General features: G+C 42.7%; 1 protein-coding gene across 31 annotated transcripts in view; it reads right to left on the bottom strand.

Moving 5' to 3' along the window:
* Sgip1 (SH3-domain GRB2-like (endophilin) interacting protein 1) overlaps positions 1-24,108 on the bottom strand; it is a 236,125-nt gene that overhangs the window by 45,284 nt on the left and 166,733 nt on the right. For 20 of the 31 annotated variants that reach the window (XR_003955025.1, XR_376359.4, XR_376365.4 and 17 more), the window contains 8 exons: positions 23,311-23,335; positions 22,354-22,405; positions 20,599-20,684; positions 16,992-17,084; positions 13,288-13,362; positions 10,624-11,121; positions 4,558-4,682; positions 3,231-3,357 (listed from right to left, as the gene is read on the bottom strand). Coding sequence is in view for 12 of the 31 variants with exons in the window: in NM_001285852.1 (NP_001272781.1) it covers positions 3,231-3,357; positions 4,558-4,682; positions 10,624-11,121; positions 13,288-13,362; positions 16,992-17,084; positions 20,599-20,684; positions 22,354-22,405; positions 23,311-23,335 (1,081 nt within the window). In the remaining 19 variants the exon portion in view is untranslated. The remainder of the gene's footprint in view (positions 1-3,230; positions 3,358-4,557; positions 4,683-10,623; positions 11,122-13,287; positions 13,363-16,991; positions 17,085-20,598; positions 20,685-22,353; positions 22,406-23,310; positions 23,336-24,108) is intronic. The other 11 variants (XR_003955026.1, XR_376369.4, XR_376370.4 and 8 more) reach the window with 2 other exon arrangements.

The raw sequence follows: 24,108 nt of genomic DNA, 5'->3' as shown, positions 1-24,108 counted from the left end.
GTACTTTTAGGTTCCTTGCTGGTGGAATGACTCAGGAGAACGTCTGTCCCATCAAATAGGCATACGGATACAGACGCTTCACAAAATACAGCATCTTTTGTTTCCATTGCAGACTAACTCCCCCAGCAAGAAAGTTTATAAAATTTAGAATTGCTACCACTAGAGAAAAATATTTTATATTTCATTACTTAGAATAAGTCACTTTTACTCAGGTTACGGACCCAAGGAAACATCAAAGTCCCTGCGACACTCACTTGGTTACAGATTCCTGCCACATTAAAGATGCAAATCATAGTGCATAACTGCCAGGGAAATTGCCCTGTTATAAATAACAGGGAAACAAATGCCTGTCTTTCATCATTTGGCCCGTGGTATTCTAGGAAATAGTTTACAAACATCTAAACAGATCCACAGAGAAACAAAACTTCTCACACTCACTGAATTGAACTAAGAAGCAGGTAACAGGTGGATATTTGCAAGGAGAGATAAGGCTTTGCTATCTCTCCCGCTAGCTCTCATCTGATTCTTACAACTTCACTTTCTTTCTTTCATTAATAGCAATAGGTTTATTCCTCCCCTACATCAGACAGTGCTGGTCCTATGGCCATTTTCTAGCACAAGAGTCATCTAGATATCTCCTCCATTCTAGAAGTGCATCTTTCCACATCCTCAGCTGTCTACAGTTGGGGCAGATTACACAGTTAGTACGTAAGAAAAGTTCTACCCTGGCACATTTGAGATGTAAAATTTTTAGTCATGTGAAAAAATAATGGTATTTTAAAATTTGATAAATTCTTAAATTAAAAATTATACAGTTTGTAAAAACTCTTCATTATTTTGGGGTAATGTTACACAGAAACATCTATCTTCTCATGCTTTATTGGGTCTATACTCTATGATCATAGCTCTTGTAAAAATATTCACACTTAAAAGTTCTTTATGGATATTTTCCTATGAATTATTGTGTGGGGGAGAGTTTAGAGTTGCTGCTATTTTATTTTTGGAGTTAGAGTCTCACTCTGTAGTTCAGGAACCCGCGATTCACTCTGCCTCAGTTTCTTGAGGTACACTACCAAATGTGGCACAGACTTGCTCTAAAAATGTTAGTTCACTTATGCTTTTGAGACCAGTTCATCGGTACCCATGTAATTGCTGCAACACAAACGGCACAGGAAACAGCAGGCAAGTGTTGTGGAGGTGGGAGGGGACTGCTCATTCTCCAATTTAGGGAACTTGCTGTGAATTTTCAACCTCCTCCAATCCACTGCTTATGGTCAGTTGTCATTTTAGGCAAAACACAGCTTTTGGGGAAAAGCAGAAACAACAGCACACAAGCTGGCTGGTCACGCTGCTGCGGAGTTACTGCCGAGAAAAATGGCGGCCATGTGACTCAAAGCAGACAGGATTGTAAAGACCAGGTCCGGGAGGACTTAAGTGGGCAGATGAAACCAAATCAAAACAACAGAACCTAGGGACCTCGGCAGGAGACATTTTGACAAGCTTCCTACTTGTCTCCAGTTTTCAAGCCCTCTATGGTTCATCTTGAAATAAAATACACGAGGTTCGAGTAGGACCAATGTTCCTGGCTGTAACTGGAGATCTCTGCAGCAGTCAGTATAGAAAAACACTGCCCCAAAGCATGAACACCATTCCGATTCCGTGTGCTCAGTTTTCTCCATGAATTATAGCGAGCCGAAAGAACACACTGAGGCCCATCTGAGGCAGAGTGTGGCTATGTTCTGAGCGACAACTCACTTTAATTCTTTTCTTGACAAATGAAGTCAAATGGAGTGTATGGAATGGATGAACTTGAGGAAGCCTAATATTAGGACAGGATTTGGGCAAATGACTGCTGAAATCATGAATAAGATAGGGGGTGGGTGGGGGGAAGGAGGTTAGTAGTTACAAAATTTAATAAAAACAAAGATTCAGAGAAGTGAGCTAATACTATTACTATACACTGAAAATCAGGAACTCTCAGATTGTCCTAATGAATACAGAAAAGGAGCAGTTATAGCTATATAAGAAATCCTATAAAAAAATCTGTCTTTTAAGAAGTTACATGAGCTGGGATACATATGACTGTCTTGAAAAAGTAAAAGGAAAAAAAATCACATGGAATTGGGAAAGTGGTTATATTTCCAGTTTATTAATTTAACCCAAACTTGAAGGTTTGTGTGTGGGGGTGGGGGTAGTGGATGGAGGGTGGGGTGGGGATGGTCTGACTTAAAGTATAGAATATATGATAGAGCTGAAATTCCCTTTGTGGTTCTTAGAGGCACAGTTTCATTTGTTTTTCTGGGAAGACATGGGCAGTTATTCCCTAGAAGGGCTTCTGGCTTTGTCTAGCTCCTTCTCAAATGAGTGATTCTGTGATGTGCTCTTCCAGAAGTAGCAGCAGGAATTCACTGAGCTGAGTGAACGATTCCCCCAAGCAGTGCAGAACGGGCCAGCTGGCTTACAGCATGGGAGAACTGGAGAGCAGGTCGGAGAGTTGGGGAGGGAGGAAGGTCACACAGGGAAGTGGGCAGGGAAAACTCCAGGTCAGACAGCATGCAGTAAAGAAGAGAGGCAGCGGGGGGGGGGGGGGGGGGGAAGGGAGGTGGGTGGTGGTGATGGTGGGGAGCCACCCTGAGTCACCCTTCTCCACCCCCATCACTTTCATCACACCCAGAGGTACAGGGGGCATTTGCTGGAAATGATACTTCCCCCGCCCCGGGGGAAACTGACCACATATCACTGAAAAGCAATGTGAAAAAACTTCCCAAGTATCCCGATGCCAATGTCTACCTCAGATAACCAAAAAATGATGAAGAATCGAAAGTTTCAAGAAAGCGAACTTTCCAAGATTTTTAAAAAAGAGACAAAATATATTACTTCTGATCTAAGCATTTTCTCTCAAAGGAGAATACTTCTTGTTTCGAGAAAGATCCAAATATTAGCATCTTCCTTGATGAGTTCTTCTGTGAGTCGATCTGCATGGGATAACATAAGAAAACTCCTACAAAATACATGCGCTCTCCCATTCTGCAGTTTGCTAATTTGTACGGCTAGAGCTCTAGCTTCCTTAGCTGAGAAGGTGCTCTCGAGAGAAGAACCAGGTGATGGTAGAACACACAGCAAAACAATTAAGACTAGAAACAGGGCTTTGGGGAGCTTAGATCATGAAGGACAGCCAGTCAACAACCACAAACACATGAAAAGAGAGAGAGAGAGAGAGATCTTTTTACCAACTGTGGGAGTGGTGGCTGCGCTCAGTGAGTTAGTTGACGATATTGAAGAAGTGCTTTCAGCCCGGGCTAAGGGTGCTATCGGAGGAGGGCTGGAGGAGTGTATGGGTGGGCTAAAAGGTCTGGACTGTAGGGAGAAGAAAAGAGAAGGAAGTTAGACAGCCAAAATACTTCAGTTTAGTAGTTTAAAATGTTTATTGTGCTTTATTTATTTTGTGTTCATGTGTGTATACATGCCATGGAGTGCACATGAGGGTCAAATGACAGCCTTTTCCTGTGTGGGCCACAGAGATTGAAATCAGGTCTTGGCAGCCAGTGTCAACTGAGTCATCTTGCCAAGCCTGATTTCTGTATCTTTATTGGGTCGCAGCCCTGGAGATAAAAAACAAGGTTCTTGAAAGCCATGGTACCATTTTCACTGGATGGGTCTGTGTTTATACAAGCCAGTGTGCTGGATCTAGGCGGAGGAGGCCCAGCCCCAGCCTGTGAGCTCAGTAGGCACTCTGGCTTACATGCGGTGTCTACAGGTGTTCCAGGACCTAAATGGGTGCTCTCCTACATAGAGAGGTTGCGAGACGGCATCTGAAGGTTATGATGCCATTCATTCTGAGACTGTTGTACAGGGGTCAATGAGATTTACTTCTGCCACAAGCTTCTTAACTGAACCATTGAGAAGACCGTTCCCACACCTCCATCTTAGGATAACATTTAAGGAAGCAACTGTGGCACACCTACAGGGCACCACTCTACATTTGTGTTGCTGAATGTCTGCTGCTGACTTATCTGGCTTCTGGGGTCAGAAGCCAGAAATGCTTTTATATATATGCTGGGTCCTCTCACACCCCAGAAGAGGGAATCAGATCCCATTACAGATGCTTGTGAGCCATCATGTAGGCACTGGAAATTGAGCTCAGGACATCTAGAAGAACAGTCAGGGCTCTTAACTGATGAGCCATCTTTCCAGCCCAGGAGCCATTTTTTTCCTCTCACAGTTTTCTAGTAACTAAGACAATTATTGTAAAAAGAGTTCCCGCTCTCTGAAGAGTCACATGACTGACCACCACTATTTATGTATGTCTCCAGCTGCTGCCTCAGAGCTGATGGCCCAAGTACCCGATTGCTACCATTTTAGATCATGGCTTGCAAGCTGGGAGGAATCTGAGGTGGGCGGAAAAGGCATCCCCACACAGCAGCTACTCCTTTTCAGCTGGCCCCTGTGATGGTCATTTGTATAAGTGCTGTACTGCTTAGACCTGATGTTGGGATGGCCCAGGTCAAGGGATTTGGGGATCTCATTCTGAGCAAGCTAGGGCAGGGAGGAACATACCACATCTCCAACTCCAGGCTTTCCTGGAGGTAGCTTTGGCCGGGATGGAGGCCGGGGAGGAGGTGGAGGCGGAGTGGTGCTGCAAGGAACTAAGGGGGTGGCTGGTCGAGCAGGAGAAGACGCACCTGGAAAACAGACGGGCATTAGAAGCAGCAGGAAACACAGGCAGCCAGAAGGCGGCAGTGCACAGGGCAATGTCTGGCATGGATGCATTTTTTTTCCTTTTTTCTTTGCAGTTACTATGCTAAACCTTTTGCACAACACATTTCTTTTTCTTTCGATAAAGAAGAAAGTTCCTCCGTTGAACTATGGTTGATGGCAGAAGCTGAAGCTTGGTACCGCGTTGTCATGTGACACCCAGTGGAAGGTAAATCCTTGATGGAAGGTGAACTGGAGGGACTCTTGGCTGGCCGGGAGGGGTGCTTCATTTTGATCATGTACACAAGGGACTTATGATACATTCTCTTGGTTTTGATTTACAGTCAGAATTTGTGTCCAAGTTGAAAATGGAAGTTTCAACTCGAAGGAAGCTGAATGCTTTTTTTTCCCCCCACACTAGATTTTTCTTTTTTAAACACAGGTAGAGAATTATGCTGTTGACTCTATGTCAACCCCGAGTGCTAACTTCATCACTATCTCACATATGTGTCATGAATAAAGGACACGAGTTCTTTGTGTGTTGAATCTCTATATCGGAAACACAGCAAGTGCTTTGAACGGACTGTCCCCGGGGGGGCCTGTTAAAGTAGGGGTTGTTATTGTCTCTTTGGTGGTTTTTGAAAAGTCTCTTGGATTTACTTTTCTGGCTGTCCATGACAAGCATATGAAACACGGCTGACACACAGAGGCTGGCATGCACACCAAGCATGGCGCTCAGGGACCTGTCTATCTTGAGTCATAAATGCATGGAGAACTACCTGGTCCCAAACCTTAGGAGGTGAAACTGATATTCTGACAGTTCTTGTTCAGAACTGTCACTTGGTTAGAAACAGCAGGTTGTAAAATCATGCCAAGGAAATTCCAGGAAATCTTGCTTTAGAAAAATACTCCTCTGCCTCTACATCCTTCCCCCACCAGCTGCCTCCAGACTCCCACCTCCACATTCCCCCCACCAGCTGCCTCCACTTTTCTCCTGCTTTCATAGTCTCCATTCCCGCAGCTGCCTCCACACCCCACCACTTCCATAACCCCTAGCTTACCAGTTGTCTCCACATCCACCCATCCCCACCGCCATATCCTCTACCCTTCTCCACCCACTTCCTTTACACAACACAACATAAAACCAGTATCACCAGAGTCCTAGACCAGCACCTCAGTCCAGATTCTGAGAGTCTCAAAGAACTTTGAATCTTAGAAGCCAAATCCATCTCAGAATCATTTTTCATCTCAAGAGAGCCTCTGGGGGCAAGTCTTGCTTCTCTTGTTTAAAGAGTGAAATCTTGAGCCTTGTCTCTGCATTGCTTCTACCTCCTAAGTGTGGAGACACTGTTACTGCTTCTCCTCCATACCCTCCCATGTCTCCCCTTCTACCGCCAACTGCATACATTAATTCTACTCTTCTTCTTGCCTCAGTTGGCCAGGATCTGTGCTAGGGCTTTACATAGGTGACATTATCCTCATGCTTAGCTTTGACATCTCAGTGAAGACTGAAGTTCTTTTAGCAGCATGTCCATGATCATAAAGCACAAATGGTGTGTTTAACTCCAAAGGATATATGTCTCCTGAAGCCTCAGATAGACTATGGACTGCCACGATTTGCATACAATCTGCCTTCCTCCTGCATCTTGACATCTTGCACACGTCTTTCTTAATCTAAATGTTCTTAGCATTTGGTAAATAGTCTTTTTAAAGACGAAGGCCCACTTACAAAAGTTTCTCTTGAGTACTAAGTAGATGTTATGACTAACACATTTTTTAGAAGACAGAAGAGACAGTGTAGAGATAGACATACGTTCTCAAACAGCAGAGCTTTGTAGGAAGTTTTCATAGAACTTTTTTGGGGGGACAGGGGTGTTTCATCCAGTCTTAGGACTATCTTTTTGCTATAGGAGTGTTCCTAAATGTTTGTTCATGTGTCTATAGTCTGAATTGAGATCAGGAAAACACAAGCTTCAGAAAAGAAATTCAAGACCCACTTTTAGCAATGCTCGGGCTGAGGACTTGTCACCAGGGCCATAGGACTGTCACCAGGGCCATATGGCTGGGCGAAAAAACAAAGTTCTGGCCCTGATGCCTTTTTCTGAGCTATGAGTGGGATCTTTACCTCTCTGAGACTCAGCTTTTGTGTCTCAAAGATTTATAAATGTTCTACCTTGCAAGGTACTTATAACAACTCAAACTGAAAGAGCTTCTGAGTTTGCTAAACACTAAGATGTTATCTAACACAAGGCAAGGGATGCTGCACATAAAGCTAAAGACTGTCTTTTGATGAAGGCATGGCCAAAAGTAAAAAAAAAAAAAAAATTTAAAAAAGTTGTTTTCCTTTTCCTTTATAAACTCCTTACTTAAGTCACATGATTTTTATTAAAGTAATAGGATTAATATATGTCGGTAGACAGTACAGGAATGTATAGGAGCTAAAGGACACATTGGATAATCCCTCCTGGCTAGAACCACAAGATCTAGCAGGATATGTGCACTGAACCAGTGCTCCAAATCCTTCTGTGACATTGCTCACGGGCTTCAGGTGTTATGGCTGCAGGATCATAGTTGTATATCTCCATCTTCTCTGATTTTTCAGTCATCTTTTCATTTTACCCTTAATTAGGGTTTACTCTCAAGAAGGATGATGTGACATACACTGGGGAATCCATTGTTTAAGATGTAAGTTGTGCTACCGATGTTGGCAACCCTCACATGCTCCTGGCCCATTTGCTGCTCTCAACCCCGGTTTTAACAGTTTCTGAAGACCACAGGTGCATGCGTTGTGTGTCTTCCTATGCATCAGTTTGGAGGGGGTTGGGGCAGTGGAGGCAGCTGACAGAAACTGGCAGAGGCAGAGGCAGAGGTCATGGACTCCAACAGATCTTTAGCAGATCTGAGTTCTGCTACTCATAAGGTTTGTGAGCAGGACTGAGTTACTTCTTTGAGTGTTGGTTTTTGTTCTGCCAGACGAAGCTAATCACTATTTCCCTAAGATCAGCAATTAGTTTGATCAATTCAACCTCCTTTGGCTGCTTTTATGTCAATTTGACACAAAATATTGTCATCTGAGGCGGGGGGAACCTCAACAGAGATAATGCCTCCATAAGATTGGGCTGTAGCCAGGCCTACATGGGAGTGCTCTGCCCATTTTGGGAGTACCACCTTGGGCCAGTGGTTCTCCTAGATTCTATTCAAGAGCAAGATGAGCAAGCTATGAGTAGTAAGCCAGGAAGCAGCATCCCTCCATGCCTGCTGGATCAGCTCTTGCCTCCAGGTTCCCATCTTGTTTGAGTTCTTGCCTTAGTTTATCTCAGGACATAGAAGCCAAAAGAACTCAAGCCTTATCAAGTTGCTTTTCACCATGGTGTTTCATCACAGCAACAGTAACAACTCTAGGTGCTCAAAGTCATGTGTGTGTGTGTGTGTGTGTGTGTGTGTGTGTGTGATTTTGAGTAACACAGTTTGGCAGTCTGCTAGTTTCCTGACTCTCTGAACATAACTCTTATCTTTCCCTGGCTTCCACACTTGCTGCAGGCCAGCAGAATGTTTCCAGAATATCACATAGATGCCAGGAATAAGCATTTCAGTGAAACTATGCTCTATGTGAGGCTTAGGGACTTTTTGCTTGAAAGAAGTTAAGGCTATTGGAGCAAATTATTGGGCGCCAGATGTTTCAGCAGCAAGCAACTCTCCTGAGTCATGCTCTGGGGTCTACACTTGGTCAGCAGCAGACCCCTGGGATAAGTGTTTACTGGGTATGGCTAAGCACACTTTGAGATGTCTAGGAAAAGGTGGTCGGACCAGGCTAAGGGTCACGAAGAGTAGAACTCAAACATCTTAGTGTTGAGAACCTACATTTTCATTTTGGGCTGTCTGTCTACATTCTACCAATAAAAGATGAAGTCATGAATTAACTGGGACTTAATTAAGGAGATAATGGTTTACAGTTTTATTTATTCGTGGGTTTTACTAGCCGAGTTCAGATTTCCACTTATAAATTCAGTCCCTTAATGCAAGTGAATGTAGCGTTCTCTAGCTCACTTAGCAAGAATTAAGAGTCTCTACTGGTAACACTTTAAAACTAAGTTCAAATAAGGGCATGGAAGCTAATCACTGAAGTAGTAACCATACTTTCCAAGATCCCATAACAGAAAGGAAAGCTCTTCTCTTCATCAGATCAGTGGCCAATTAGCTTAAATATGCCAGGCGACAGGTAAGGGAGAACACAGGTGCACAGCAAACTCCCCTGATTAAAGGCATTGGCTGATGATGGCTTTCTTGAAATATCCTTTCATAACCCTAAGGACCTAGGCCACGAACAAGAGCAACTCAGGAACTGATGGAGGTACAGCCCTCTTTGAAATGGACTTCTTCAGGATTGTGTTCAAGAGGCTATTCACTCCCTTTACAGGTAAGCATGTAGCTTTGTCTGGACAAGACCTTACAAGGTAATGTCTGCATGGAGAGGCTGCTCTAGGCTTCTATGCCAGAGAGAGAAGCATAGAGTGGGGTCTTTTGAGATCATTTGGGAGGTCATAGCACTGTGCAGTACAGGAGGGCGTCAGTAGTAAAGCACATTTAGTCTGTTTGTGATTGGACTTTTGGGAAGTACCTGAAGATCACAGTGGTTAGGACCAGCCCAGTGCTGGATTTAGCTAGCCCAAATGTCTAAATGCCAAATCTGAGACTGTTAACTGTGTCAACGGTTTTGGTGTATGTAAAACGGGGGATATTTTACTACCAAAGACAGGTGGTCATTGTGAGGTTGAAGTGAGGTGTTTATGACTGGAGACTAGTTGTTCTTATTATTGGGTATTAAAAGCTTTTAAAGTTCTTCTGGCAAAGGTGCTGGCTGGCTGTTTACTGCTCTGTAAGTGTTGAGTGTTTTCCTTTCTTAGGGGAGCACGTGGTCCATCCAGCCCACTCTGATGTCCTTAGAACTTGTCACTTTACAAAACACAGGTGTATTTGTAGACACAGAGTAAGCCCCGGAGGACACCCTGAAAAGATGCAACAGTGGGATTAAGATAGCAGTCAATGCCCTTCCCCTTTGTCTTGTTCTAAAGTCCCTCAGACTTGGTGGCCCCTTTCCAGGCTAATATCAAAGTGGCATTCACGACCTCCTGGGATGTGCTGAGACTGAGCCCTCATACAGAGGAAAGGGGAACCGAGGCTCTCGTCGAGTGACTGGGCAGTGGGGTAACTGGTATGGAAAAATCCTGGTATTTTCTTGGTGTATACAGCAAGTGTTCCTATTGTGTTATAATCAGGAAACACAAAATACAGTTTCAAATAAGAATGGAGAAAGAGAGGAAAAAAAAAAAAGAAATTCAACGGCTGAGTTCACATCCCAAGTCCCACTGTCTATCACATGGTGGCATGGTAGCTTGATAAATGTCAGACTCTGATGTCTGACGTCAAGCCTGGTCATGAGGCTCAGGTACAAGGGAGGCACCCAGTGGTTGTTCTCAAGTATCTCCTTCCACATTTTGACTTATAAACTGTAGGGCCCCCGTGAGGCATCTGACCAAAAGGAAAAAGAAAAAAAAAATCAGACATGTAACCTGTAATCTATTTGCTGTGACATCTATCCTTCTAGAACTTTCTGGAATTCTAAACAATGACATCACAGCTTTCTTTACAAAAAACCAAACAACCCCCTTCCATACCTCCTAACTGTAGGGTAGGAGTCAGGGCACTCCCAGGACTAGGAGTGCAGGACAGGACACATTCACAGGCTTGGACTCAACTGGAGCATTCAACGGACTAGAACATGCCACAGGGCCACAGGACACCAGACCAGAGGAGGAATGGCAGAAGCCCTACAGCCAGTTGCCAGGCAGGAGGGGGGTGTTGCTCTCACATCGCAGCAGCCACGGCCATTCCCCAGCACACGAAGCACACTCAAATAGTAAGACATACCACTGGTGGTCCCCGTACCACTGCCCGAGCCAGGTCCGGGGGACGAGACCACAGTCCTGTAGGTGGGTGGTGGTGGGGGAGGTGGAGTTGCTCTCTGTCCCAACCCACACTCTTTAGGAGATGAGAGTGTTTCTAAGTAATCATCTTTAATGAAGGTCTGCTCAGCAACTTTCTTCTGGACTTCTTCTAAATTGAGCGGAGATGGTACATGGCGAGGACCAGGAGGCCCTGGGGGACCTGCGGAGCCTGTGGGGCCAGGTGGGGCTGGAGCTGGGGAGTCAGCTGGGATGTCTGATGCAGCTGGTGGGGTCACCACCTGTTCCCTTGGAGTCAACTCTGGAGTAACATGTTCCGGGGATGCATCAGAAAAATGGACCCACTTCTCTTCAGTATTAACAGCAACAGACTTGGGCGACAACACTGGCCCAAAAATGCTGTCCAGGTCACTGATGGATGGTAGTTTCTCAATTTTGGCCTCTGTGGCTGCCTGGTCATTTCCTGTGGTTAAAGTAGTTGATTTTAAATTTTATTAACTCTTACTATTATCTGTATAGGGGCTAGAAGGAGGGAGGAGGCAAAACTTACATATAGCACCTTGTAAGGTGCCTCAGATTTTACACCTTCATGGTGTAAAAATACCCTTATTGACTTAAGCACTGAAAGGTGAAAGGTAGGTGGACGCTCAATTCAATACATGAGCGTCCTATTCCTGGGCCACTGTCCCCTCCTTTGTAAGGTGACTGTGGCTGACCACCTCCCTATTATTAAAAATGCTGAGCATGATACACCTCTCAAGTGGAGTAGCGGTGATCATTTTGAAAAGTTAGTACGAGGGTCACAGAGACCTTCAGGCTCTGAAAGGGCAGCTACCCAAAGGGAGGGCACTTCTGAAAAGCTGGTCTGCTGAATACGCATAATGCTGGAAAGATTTGAGCTCTGAAAACCGTCCTCATCTTTACAAAGTGTCTCCAGTCTAGGGTGTTAACAAATGTTTGGTGGAACTAATGATAATCTCTGCTAATTGAAAAGACACAAAGCAAAAACAAAACAGGACATCACATTTAGCTATTGATTTACTTTAAATATACCATAAACACAAAAAAGTGTACTTAAGATGATAACCCCACATGAATATATACAAACACACACACACACTCCACACACAACACGCACAGGGGGCACAGCAAGGCATTTGCTACTGATTAGAAATGTTATATGTGTACCTGCTTAACAGAGGAGAAAAACACCATCGAAACATTTTTAGATTTTTTTTTTTCTCACAAAGCTGGGCTTGTTAACAAACCAGTAGTGACTGAGATGCATAGCTTCCTCAAGTATGATGAAGGAAATTTCATTTTGCTTAAATATTAGCAGGGTATTCTTTTCAATATATATCAATAGTATGGAAAAATAAAAAAAATGACTTCTTTAGTGAAGTATAAAATATTTGATAATTACAATTTGGAGAATAGTCCTTTTTCTTTCTTTTTAAATGATTATGAGGTTATTTAAATTAGAAATTGCTACCTAAATAGGTGGAAGGCACGGCCAGACCCCATTTTACTTGTAAATGACTCATGGGCTATAAGCACTGGCTGGTATTTCCATTCTTCTGTTTGGAAAGGAGTTACTTTCCAAGGCTCCACAGCCACAGATAAATGGGGCAGCATTGTGCACGGCTGGCAATAAGTTACAATTTTGTTGCTGTCACAATTTATGTGGAAACACAGGGTCTCCAAACAGCTGACCTCACAAATACCTTGTTTATGATGGTTTTCATGAGTCTCTCTACTGGGCTTGAGTCAGTATAAATTTCGTAAAATGACTGTGCCTCACTTTCTGCTTCTCTGATAAATACACTGTTCTGTCTCTATCAAACTCACCAGGCTGCAGAGACAGCCAAGCGTAAATGCTGCTATAGGACTCCAAAGGTGATAAAGAGCCCCATTCTAGGGCCCAGGTAAATAAAATCACCATCACCATTTTTGAATTGCTTGTCCAATAAGACCTAGCAGATTATAAATTGCATGAATGCACAGTATTGATTTTTATAGGAAGGAAAAGTGGTGCCTCAGAAGTGTTATGTATAAATAGTTTACAGCAATTCCTTGCCATATTTTGCAATGATGACTCCAGCTTTTGCAGGGAAATGACTACGTGAATGGCCACTGGGGACAATAACTCCTCCACCAGTCACCACCCCTCATCCTGGGACCCACTAAGGCTTTTAAACACTAACCATTCATAAATGTTAGTTCTAACAAAAGGCTTAAAGACTTGAAGAAAGATGCAGACTATGCTTCGAGACTTCATTTTCAGATCATTCAAATGAGAGCCAACACAGTCAGACATGGAGTAAACCAAACAGCTGATTTTTTTTTTTTTTTTTTTTTTTTTGTCTTATGGCTATTTTACTTTATAACTTGTGTGGCCCTCATCACATAAAATGACGTTGAAGGAAAACTGAGCGTTTGAGTACTCGTGAAGACCAAGAGTATACCTTACGGTAAATCAGCACAAGAACTTGCAGTGAAATGGAAACTCAACACCGATACTGTGTGGTTTTAGCACAGCCTGCACTTTCCAACATCAAGGGCACGTTGCAGTCCAAGGCCGTGGCTGTGTTTGCCACATCATTTCAGAGCCGTAAAGATTCTAGTTTACCTGTTGCAACTGTTAAGGGGGAGCCTGTTCGAGGCGGAGTGGCTGGTACAGTTTTTGGAGGCAGAGGTGGAGGTGCTATAAAGAGAGAATAACATGTCAGTGATCGCATTCTTCCAAAATTATACAACAAAGTAAAAGACACATGATTTGGGCTTTTATCTATACCCTTAGTCTTGGAAATGGGCTAGTCATGATCTAAATGTTAAAAAATGGCAACAGCAAGTGTGTTGGCTAATTTATGTCAACTAGATATAAGCCAGAATCATTGGAGAAGAGAAGAGGAAACTCAATTGAAAAAAATGGCTCCATAAGATAGGGTTGCAGGCAAGCATGTAAAGTTTGGTTTGGTTTGTTTTTTAAATCAGTAACTGTTATGCAAAGGCCCAGTCCATTGTGGGTAGGGCCACCCCTGAGCTGGTGGTCCTGGGTGTTACAAGAAAGCAGGCAGAGCAAGCCATGGGAAGCAAGCCAGTAAGCAGTGCCCCTGGCCTCTTACATCAGCTCCTGCCTCCAGATTTCCACCCTGTTTGAGTTCCTTCCATGGCTTCTCTCAGTGGAAGGTGATTCAGGACTTGTAAGCCAAATTAACTCTTTCCTTCCAGGTTGCCTTTGGTCATAGTGCTTCATCGAAGCAGTGATGACCCTGACTAGGACACCAAGAGACAGAATACAGTATACAGACTCCTCCATCCTATGCCCATAGTTCTTCAAACGGCCCTAAACAACATTGACAACATTTTATTCATTTAACAAACATCACGCCACGGTTATGTTCAATTCCTTTACTAAGAGCCAGGGCACTGTGCTGAGTAAACCCTCAGGAGGAATTGTGACTGAACATGAATCCTGGTCACACAGAACTCCAGTGCAGGGCGTGGTCAGGGAAACAGTACTGGTCCCAAGGGGGCTCCACAGAGGACGTTATATCCAGGCTCTATACAGTGTATCTGACAGACTTTGCAGCACTATGCTTTAGCAATCTTGTTTGTTTGTTTGTTTTTTGTTTTTTCGAGACAGGGTTTCTCTGTGTAGCCCTGGCTGTCCTGGAACTCACTTTGTAGACCAGGCTGGCCTCCAACTCAGAAATCTGCCTGCCTCCGCCTCCCAAGTGCTGGGATTAAAAGGCATGCACCACCACTGCCTGGAGCTTCAACAATCTTAGTATGTCTTAGAAAGTGAGGAATTGAGTCATGGCTCAAAGAATAAATATCAATTATAAATATTCCCAGTAGTTACTCTTATGGAATAAAACCTCAGGATTAAAAAAAGCAGAACCTTTTGGCCCCTATCAAAAGATTCATCCCTTTGAACAGCGTTTCTCATTTTGTAGATAAAATTTAGGAATTCTTCTTCCAACAGGTAAATGTTCTTTTCTTTTTTCTTTAAATATACATTATTTTCTCTATATGTTTGGTAGATTCAAGAGTTCACACAATTGTCATAAGCTCTCCCCAACTTCACCCAAGTGTAGACTCATCTTTCATATCTTAAGATCAGAATAATCCAGGTGGGCCCAAAGGTAGGAAGCCCTGATGAGTCCTCTGCACCCTTTGCATCCAGGAAGAGGTCTTCCTGACATTCCTCCCCTCTTCACTCCCAGCACTATTTTATACATAAATGCTTCATATATGCTTCAAGATAGAAAGGCAGGATATAGTACATAATTTAATATATTATAATGTTATATAATTATAATATAATATATATTAATATCATATAACTATATATTATATCCCTCCTTTCTTAAAGCTCATGAATAAGTGATTCTGTATAGTGATTTTATTTTATGTGTATAATTGTTTGCCTGCATGTGTGTCAACAGTGTGAGTGCCTCTGGCAGTCAGAAGAGAGTGTCCAGTCCTACAGGGTTGGAGTTACAGAGCTGTGAGCAACCATGAGGGTGCTGGGAGCCAAACCCAGGACTTCTACAAGAACAGCAAGTGCTTTAAAACCAATGAGTCATCTCTCCAGCCAGATAAGAGGTTCGTAATTTTAGCTATGAGCTGTCAAAAATCCTTCTGCAAGTGAATATTTTTCCTGTGGAAGTTAGGAGCCAATCAGAGATTCTGCCTCTTACTCATCACCTCTATTAAATGTCAAGATGGTAATCCCTAGATATCATAACACAAATCAGATGGCTAGATGCCATAAGGCCCAACACTGAAGAGGAGCATGCACACTGTAACCACAAAGCAAGCAGAACTTTAAGCAGCAGTCTTGGCTGTGCTGAGTGGACATGCAGAATCTACAGTTTGCAACTCTCAAGTTCCAACACATTATTGCCAAATGTGACTTTTTAAATCTTCTTGCCACTTTTCTAGGAATAATTTCTAGGATAATTCAGATCTGTAAAGGAAGCTGTTCCCCCCACCCCCCCTCACGGGACCTTTTCATTGGCAATGTAGATTGTATTCCAAGTGCATAGAGAAGTGGCACTCAGAATCATGCCTCTACAGTTCAAGCCATCTCTGATGGACCCTCCAGAGTTCAGAGGTTTGAGAAGAGCTGCCGACTCTTGCCTTTCCCACCTCTTTTTGAGGAAAATACTTTTTTTTTTTAAAAAAAGACTGGATTACATGGCCTTATAGTGACAACATTCCCAACAACATTCCCTTTTAGCCTTTAATTCTGAATCCCCTTGGCTAATTCCTATGGTTAATTTTAAACACCAAAAAGGAAGCCCTGGAGATCCTGGGCTGGAGAAAGTACTTGTTGAGTATCCATGCATAAACAAGGCCCTCAGAACTTCTTTACTCCCTAGACACACCATTCCTCCCATGACTATTCTAAGGAGTCCCCACTATACACATCCTGCTGCGTGTTTCTACTGATGGAGACTTCATAAGCCCTTGGGCAGCAGGCTTGACCTAGTGAGGAACCCATTCAGCTCAGCACATCCAGTTCATCACAGGTAAGGGGGTTTCAAGGCTTCTTAGGACCCTCTCCAGTCACATGGGCTAGAACGAGCAGCCTTGACATACAAGTGGCTTGGTCTCACTGCAGTATCTCTCTGTTAGCAAGCCTGTTTGTCTTGCTTTCCGGGGGTGGGGGGGTCTTTCCTGTCTATGGGTTCCTTCTGTCCTGTGCAGTCTCAGTTGTTCACCTGGGACGAGAAGAGACCCAGCTGGACTTGTTCAGTACTCATGTTGTGTGGTTGTTCCATGCCTTCAGCTTAATTTCTTTCTTTTTCTTTCTTTTTTTATTAATCATTTTATTCGTTTACATTTCAAATGATATCTCCCTTCCCAGGTACCCCCCCACAAATCTCCCATTCCATCCCCCCTCTCCCCTTTGCCTCTATGAGGGTGTTCCACCCATTCACCCACTCCCTCCGCACCCCTCTAGCATCCCCATACGCTGGGGCATCAAGCCTCCCTCCCCTCCCATTGATGCCAGATAAGGCCATCCTCTCCTACATATGTATCTGGCATCCTGGCTTCCTCCATGCACACACTTTTGTACACAGTCACACAGGAGGGATGGTTGAACAATGGAACATGTAAGTTGTCATAAGAGGGGCTACCTCAAGTCTAACTGTGCCACTTCATTCTGTTATTTTATCCCAGCTTAGAGAACCTGATCTAGTCTGTTAGATAGTAATGCCTCTTTTTAAATTCAAGTACTATTAACCCAGGCCTTCTAGGAGTGGGCTAAAGTTTTTACTATGCAGTCAGCGAGCAAGGTGAGTAGATACATTAACTTACTTCCAGTGGGGAAAGGTCTTGCTAGCTCTGGCGACTCCGTACTTGGGTTCATCGGTTGGCCTGAACCCCATATCTCAGGCTGATCTAAAAGAACTGGAAACATGAAAATAGAATTCCTCAGGGTAAGTTCAAACAAGAGCTTAGAAGTTCCATTAAAGTTGAGTTTCCAAACATGATCCCCACGCCTCCACTCACCCTAGAAGTTTAATTTCGGAGTGTGCCTATGCTGCACACACTCTTTAGACAGAGAACAGGCCTAGAAGCATGGTGTGTGTGTGAGTAAGGGGTATCTGTGTGTATGTACATGGAGATAAGTTAAGCCAAAACCCAACTAGAACCTACATTTTCTTCCTGGTTGGTCACCTAAGGACATTCCAGATACCACTACACGTACTGTCCCCATTTCCAAAATTGTAGAAGTTACTTCAAGGGTTATTTTGTTGTTAGCTGGTTTATTTAAAGAGTTCTATGAATATATCTCAATGTTGAAAATATCTGAAGTCTCTACAGTGGTTCCTATTTTTAAAGATTGTTCACGCTCTTAACCCTTCACAGCATCATAAAGAGGAATAATTACCCTAAAGATGCTTGTTGAACATCTGAGAGAACCAGATTTTTTTTAATTAAATTATTTTATTTTGTATGTATGGGTCTTTTGCCTTCATGTATGTCTGTGTACCATGTGTGTGCCTGGTGCTAGAAAAGGCCAGAAGAGGGAATTGGATCCCCTGGAACTGGAGTTACAGATGGTTATGAGCTACCATGCGGGTGCTGGGAAATGAAGTCAGGTTGTCTGAAAGAACAGTCAGTGCTCTTAACCACTGAACCATCTCGCCAGCCCACTGATCAGAAAATGAACAGTTCTTTAGATGTGTGAAGCAGATCAAGGCAGCTAGGTATTGGTCTAAGAGCTGTGAATTTAAAACATTTTTCTTTGTTGTGTTGCTGCTGTTCACGTGTAAATCACCAGTCTATTTCAGCAAGTGCACTGCTATTCATTGTGCAATGGAGGAAACAAGTTGAATGTGGATTTCACTGTAGCTTCTAGATTACTGTAGAATCTTGGGCAAGGCATTTAACCCCTCTGAGCATTCTTCCCGCAGTGGGAGGGGGAGACAATAATACCTCAGGAGGATATTATTCAACCTGAAAGGGATGAAGAAGGTGGCAGGGTACAAACACATGCATGCATGAAAATGGTACATGAAGCACTCATCTGAGGCCAGTAGCTGTTATTTTGTCTTTCATTCTCACAGCACCACCACGTGGTAAAAGTCAATGCTGTTTTGGGGAGCAAAAACCCAATGACTAATATTCTCAAACACTTGACCATAGAAAGAGCAGAGGAGCCAAGATCTGATGCAGCCACAGCTCTTTGCTTCCTAGGTCTCCTAAGCAACTAACATTACTATCCAGAAAGAAAGCACTGCCAGCCATTTAGCAATGCTACGAGAGAAATATCTTCATTTCTGCCATTAAATACATATTGGGTTGCCTACTAAATACATATTCTACAATTAAGTATTTAAGTCTTTAAAATTAACCATGTTTTTGAGGGACTATAAATAAGATTTATTTTGATATAAGATACCTCCTTTAAAAAGATCTATTCTATATTTGAATTCTATTTATACCCAATGCATATACTGATAGTAGTATCAGTCTGAAGTAGTAAGATTATCTTGTCTGAGCTGGTAAGAAAGAGGGGATTGGCCAGGGGAAGGGCTGGTGTGGTTGGTGCAAATGCCAGAAATTGGCGGAAGTCCAGTGGCTAAAGCCAGAAGGGCGGTCAAGCAAGACTTCTCAGCGAGCACAGATATATGTCTGCCCCATCACAAGCTTCCATGCAGGGAGTGCTGGGAACAATATTGCTTCCATAGGCTCAATGTAGGGGGATAACCTAGATTTTAAAAATCTGTTTCTATTTTCAGTGAAGATATTTTTGTATGCTTATGGAATTCCTTAAATGGGCAAATTCAAATGCAACATACCAGCTCTCACCCCCGTCACCTTATACAAATGAAAAATGAGACTGACCATAGATGATTTAGTAATACAAATGAAGGCCTTCCCCTAAGGCTACAGTTCTAGGTTACAAGTGTAATGCCACCAAGATGGGATTTAGGAATGCATTTTATAAATTTGTCTCACTACATCATTGAAATCACCCAGGCGTAGCTTGCTGCTGCAGAGCCAGTCTTCACAGAAGAAGGAGTTTTAGTTGGCCATGTTACACCAAATTCTCTGCAATGCACTTTGTGATGTGTTTAGAATTTAGAGTTTGTTCTCGTAACAGATGTCAGTGTCTTTGGCACCTACTGGAATGATAGGAGCTGGAGCAAGTCCTTGGACTCAGAGAGGAAGGTAACCACTGAAAGCTAAAGACTAGCCCTGATACCCTGTGGTTACCTCGATAACATTAGCAAGAAATAAATTCTGTCTTCATTACTGCACTTTGAAACCTCTTCGTTACTTTAGCTTAGTCCACTTGTCTACCTACCATCCACATGAGTCTTTTGTGACAGGATCTCCCTATGTAGCTCTGGATGTCCTGGAACTCACTCTGTAGACCAGGCTAGACTAGATCTCACAGAGGTCTGCCTACCTCTGCCTCCCGAGTGCTGAAATTAAAGGCATGCTCTACTATATCTGGTAAGTCTTAAGGACGTTTGTCTAATGGAGCCTAGAGAGTTACTATCTTATCACAAAAAGATAGTATTTTAATATGTGTATATGTATATCTGTCTATGGGTATGCACATGTGAATGCAGGTGCCTTTGGAATTAAGAAGAAAGGGCTGAGTCCCCTGGAGCTGGAGTTAGAGGCAGTTGTAAGCTGTTTCCTATAAGTACTGGGAACTGAATTTGAATCCTCTGCAAGTGTAGCATGTGTTCTTAACCACATTTCCATAAATGTGGGGCTATAGCTAGCTCTAACTTAGAGGTTTTAAGTCAAATAACTTTTAAAATGACATTCAATAATATCAAGGCCATTTATTGGAAATATATACATTGGGCATAAATAAAATTAAAATATAGAATAGATCTATTAAAGGTGGTAGTTTATATCAACAAATTGTATATTATTCATAGCCCTTCAAAAACATGGTTTATTTTAAAGATTTAAATACCTGATTGTACAGTATGTATTTAGTAGGTAACCTCAAGTTCATAACAGAAATTAAGATATTTCTCTCATAGCATTGCTGAATGGTTGGCAGTGCTTCCTGGGTCTTGAGCCGGTAGACCTGTGAGCTATCCCACTGACACCGCCCTGATGAGCACGCCCGAGGGTGAGAAGCCCACTGTCCATTTGCACTCATGCTCACATCTCTCCGACTGCATTTACCCTGTAAGGATTTGCATAGATCTGCATTCACTTCTACTGACCTATTTTCAGGAGTAAATTTGTTAGCCATTAGTTATTCTGGGAGTACAATTTCAAATCCCAAAATAGATGCTTTCAACTAAACCGAGAAAGCACAATTCCCTCAGAGCTTTTGTTCCACCATGACGGTCTGATTGTACACTCACAATACACTTCAACTGTGTATGTTTACCTTGGACAAGAAACGGGATAGCAGTGCTGTGGACATGCAGTTCCCTACCTTCCGTCTTCTGCTCATCAAAAGCTGACTCTAATGGTGGACCAAAGAGGGGAGCAAGGGCCAGAGTGTCATCCAGAGGCTTCTTGCTAAACCATGCATTTGGAAGGGGCAGAATATACAGAGAAAAGGATCAAAAATTAATGCTTGAAACCATAATACAAACTCTCACTTTCCTTGTTTAAACAAATGTGCATTTGTGTGCACAGGAATGCACACGTGTGTATGAAGCTTCTGCTGGGCTTAGAAAGTAGAGCATGAAGGTGTCATGTGCAAAAGGTTCATGGTGGGGGATAGCCTGTGCTCCTAATAGAGGCTCATGGGCAGGGCCAACAGAAACATAATGGAGAAAATGCTGCCAAAGGGTAAGTCTTTACACATAGAAGTAACATATTACAAATGCCAGTTTACTACAAGGCACTTTTCTGTCACATGAACTTTCTATGGTTTTGAGACAGTTTCTTATAAAACCCAGGCTGTATTAAATTTAACTCACAATCCTTATGCCTTTGCATTCTTTGTTCTAGGGCTACAGGTTTGTGCCAACATGCTTGGCCTAAAAATCTATACTTGTCATTACTTGTGCTGGCTAGTTTCTAGGTCACTTTGATATAAGCTAGGGTCACTGGGGAAGAAAGAATCTTAACTGAAAAAATGTCTCTATATGATTGGTTTGTGGGGTCATTTCTTGATTGATAATTGATAAGAGGGCCCAGTCTATTGTGAGTGGTTCCATCTCTGGGCTGGTGATCTTGGGTCCTGGAATTAAATAGTTAGAGCAAGCCAAGTAAGCAGGAGCATTCCCCCACAGCCTCTGCTTCAGTTCCTGCCTCCAGTTCCAGCCTTGACTTTTTTTGTTGATGGACTGTTAAACATTTTCCTTCTCAAGTTCTGTTTGGTCAGGGTATTTTATCACAGCAATCACAATCCCAACCAACGCAACACCTTATTTCTTGTAGATAATGCAGTTGATGAAAGTCAGGCACTGGGCTATTTAAGTGGTACCCAGGAAGTTTGCCTTAGAATAAAAAAAACAAAAAGCCTGGGATACTCAGCTTCTAATTTCATCTTGCCCCCTTCTGCCTAACAAACTAGTAATGTCCCGAACCGAGTGCATCTTAGAGAGGGTATTGCGATATTTCATCTTTCCTCTTAACTATGAATCTAGTCTGATTATTGAGCAAGTGTTGCATAATTGCTTCCATTCCTTCTCTAGACCTGACTCTCATCAAGGAGACTAATGATTTCTGTGTGAGTCTCATGCAGGTGAAGGTTGAAGAGGAAAAAGGAGAGGCTGGTAGAAGATGTGACGGCAGAGTCCAAATTTTAAAGAGATGTAGCTAACTATCACTTTGGGAAACATTACCTATATAACACTTCACTCAAAGAATCCACGATGCAATACAATAATTTGTGGGGAGAAAAGAAAGAACCACAAAATATGAGGTTCTTTTGTTATGGAATTTGGAATGCATCAGCAATATAATGTATCTCAGATGAACACCCCTGAAATTAAAAGTCCTCTTTATGAAGAACTCGAGGCTTCTCATCAGTGAGTAGACCATAATTCTACTATAGACAAATGCAGGCACTTACAGTTTTCCCTTTTGGCTGCATATATGAGAAATATTTCCCATGCTAGGGATATATGAACTCACACACATGTTAGGCCCTTCATTCACAAAGGCCTGCAGGATATTTGCTGAATAGTTAAAAGTTCATGGTTAGTGAAACGCAGCCAGTATCTTCCATGCTTACCTTGTAAGTTCTGGAGTTGGGGTGGAACGCCTGGGTCTTGCAACTTCTTCACCTGACACATAGGACAAAGGACCTTTTTAGGCATATCTTTAGCAGTCTCTTCTGGTGTGTCATATGAGCTATGTTTGAGAACACTTAGAGATTTAAGTCTCATCAATAATCAACTTAACATGGAAAGAGCAAAACAAACCCTTTCTCCTGGCAATGTGGCAGCCATATATCTGCCACGTGGAGTAGGATTTCTCTGGCATTTGTAAAACCTCATTAACCAAAGAACAACCATAAACAAGCCAACAGTTGAAGATTGTATGCTATAGAGCTCAGAGGAACAGCCTACTATTCTCCAAATGCTTGCTGCCTAGATGGGTTCTGGTTCTCAGTTACCATAAGGGAATAAGAATCCAGGCCACATGCCCATAGTACACAGATTCAGTCCTCAGCCTGCTCTTTTCATGGCAAGAAACTGTTGCACCTTTAAGAATGAATTTAGATTTTCCAAGGATACACTGCATGTGGCAGGAGTGGATAGCAGACCCTATAGATGATAAACTATCATATCTCACTTTGGTGGGCTGGACATTTTATAGTCAATAACATAAGAATGGATAAATTGTATCTGCCTTTATTTCTATAGTCCCCCTCTCCCCACCCTTAGCAAGAGCATCTAATCAAACACATTTGATTAAATCAATTCTAGGCTTAATGATACAGCCAGAGCTGGCAAATATAAGGAAGGAAGCACCAGTGTTTTTCCAAAAACATATTCGTTTTGACAATTTGAGCATTATTCAGAACCAGATTCTCTTCATCAAAAAAGAAATCTTCACTATAAATGTTTTTTAAACCTTAAAAATCAATTCCCCAAACTGCAATTTGAATGCAAATATACTCCAAGATCCAAGGAACTATTCCTTCTGCCAAGGCACACTCTATTTCTGGGAGCTAAGATATACTTACTGGATAAGTTCCTTTTAATTGCACCCTAGAATTAGAAATAAACACTATAAGGCTTAAGACCACAGATATGTTACGTACAATATGTATTATTTCTGTCATTTCAATTAAACTGAACTCTGAGATACCCCAGATTGGGAAAAGGAAATTTGTCTCAAAACCACATCAAAGTTGGAACCTATACCACACACACACACACACACACACACACACACACACACACACACACACACACACCAGCTTCTCATGCACCTCTATTGTGACTGAGAAGAGGGAGAGTGATCTATAAGTCACCAAAATGAGCAAGCCCCTTACCTGGGTGGATTTAGTAAGGACACAAACTTGTCTCTTACATGAAGGATCCCTTTGAACTCTAGCAATAAGAATCCAAACTTATTAAATGTTCAGTATCTGAGATTTGTAGAGTGTGTGAGTACTGTTGGCTCCTAGTCAGATGGGATCCTGAAGTGGTCAGTAGAAACAGTCATCAGAACTGATGAATGGTGACTATTAAAGTTTACTCATGTCCCATAGACAGGAGAGGTTTACTCAGGGAGCCCAGAAGCTCCACCCTCTCTATTCATCTTCTTTGACTTCCTGTCTCTGTTTGCCACCAGTCAGCCAACCGGGAACTCTCTCTTCCTGCAAGGCATGGTCGGAATGTAAACAGATATGGCAGGGAGAGATTCCATGCAGATCAACTCTAGAGCTACCAAGTTAGGGCATAAACGGATCTAGATAACAGGAAAAAGTGACTCACGGAAAGGTTCTGACTAAAAGTTAGAAACTGTGAAAGATTCT

The sequence above is a fragment of the Mus musculus genome, chromosome 4 (genome assembly GCF_000001635.26).
Source record: "Mus musculus strain C57BL/6J chromosome 4, GRCm38.p6 C57BL/6J".
Lineage (NCBI taxonomy): Eukaryota > Metazoa > Chordata > Mammalia > Rodentia > Muridae > Mus > Mus musculus.
Note: the sequence above shows the minus strand (reverse complement) of the source record. Positions and strands in the feature narration are given on the sequence as shown.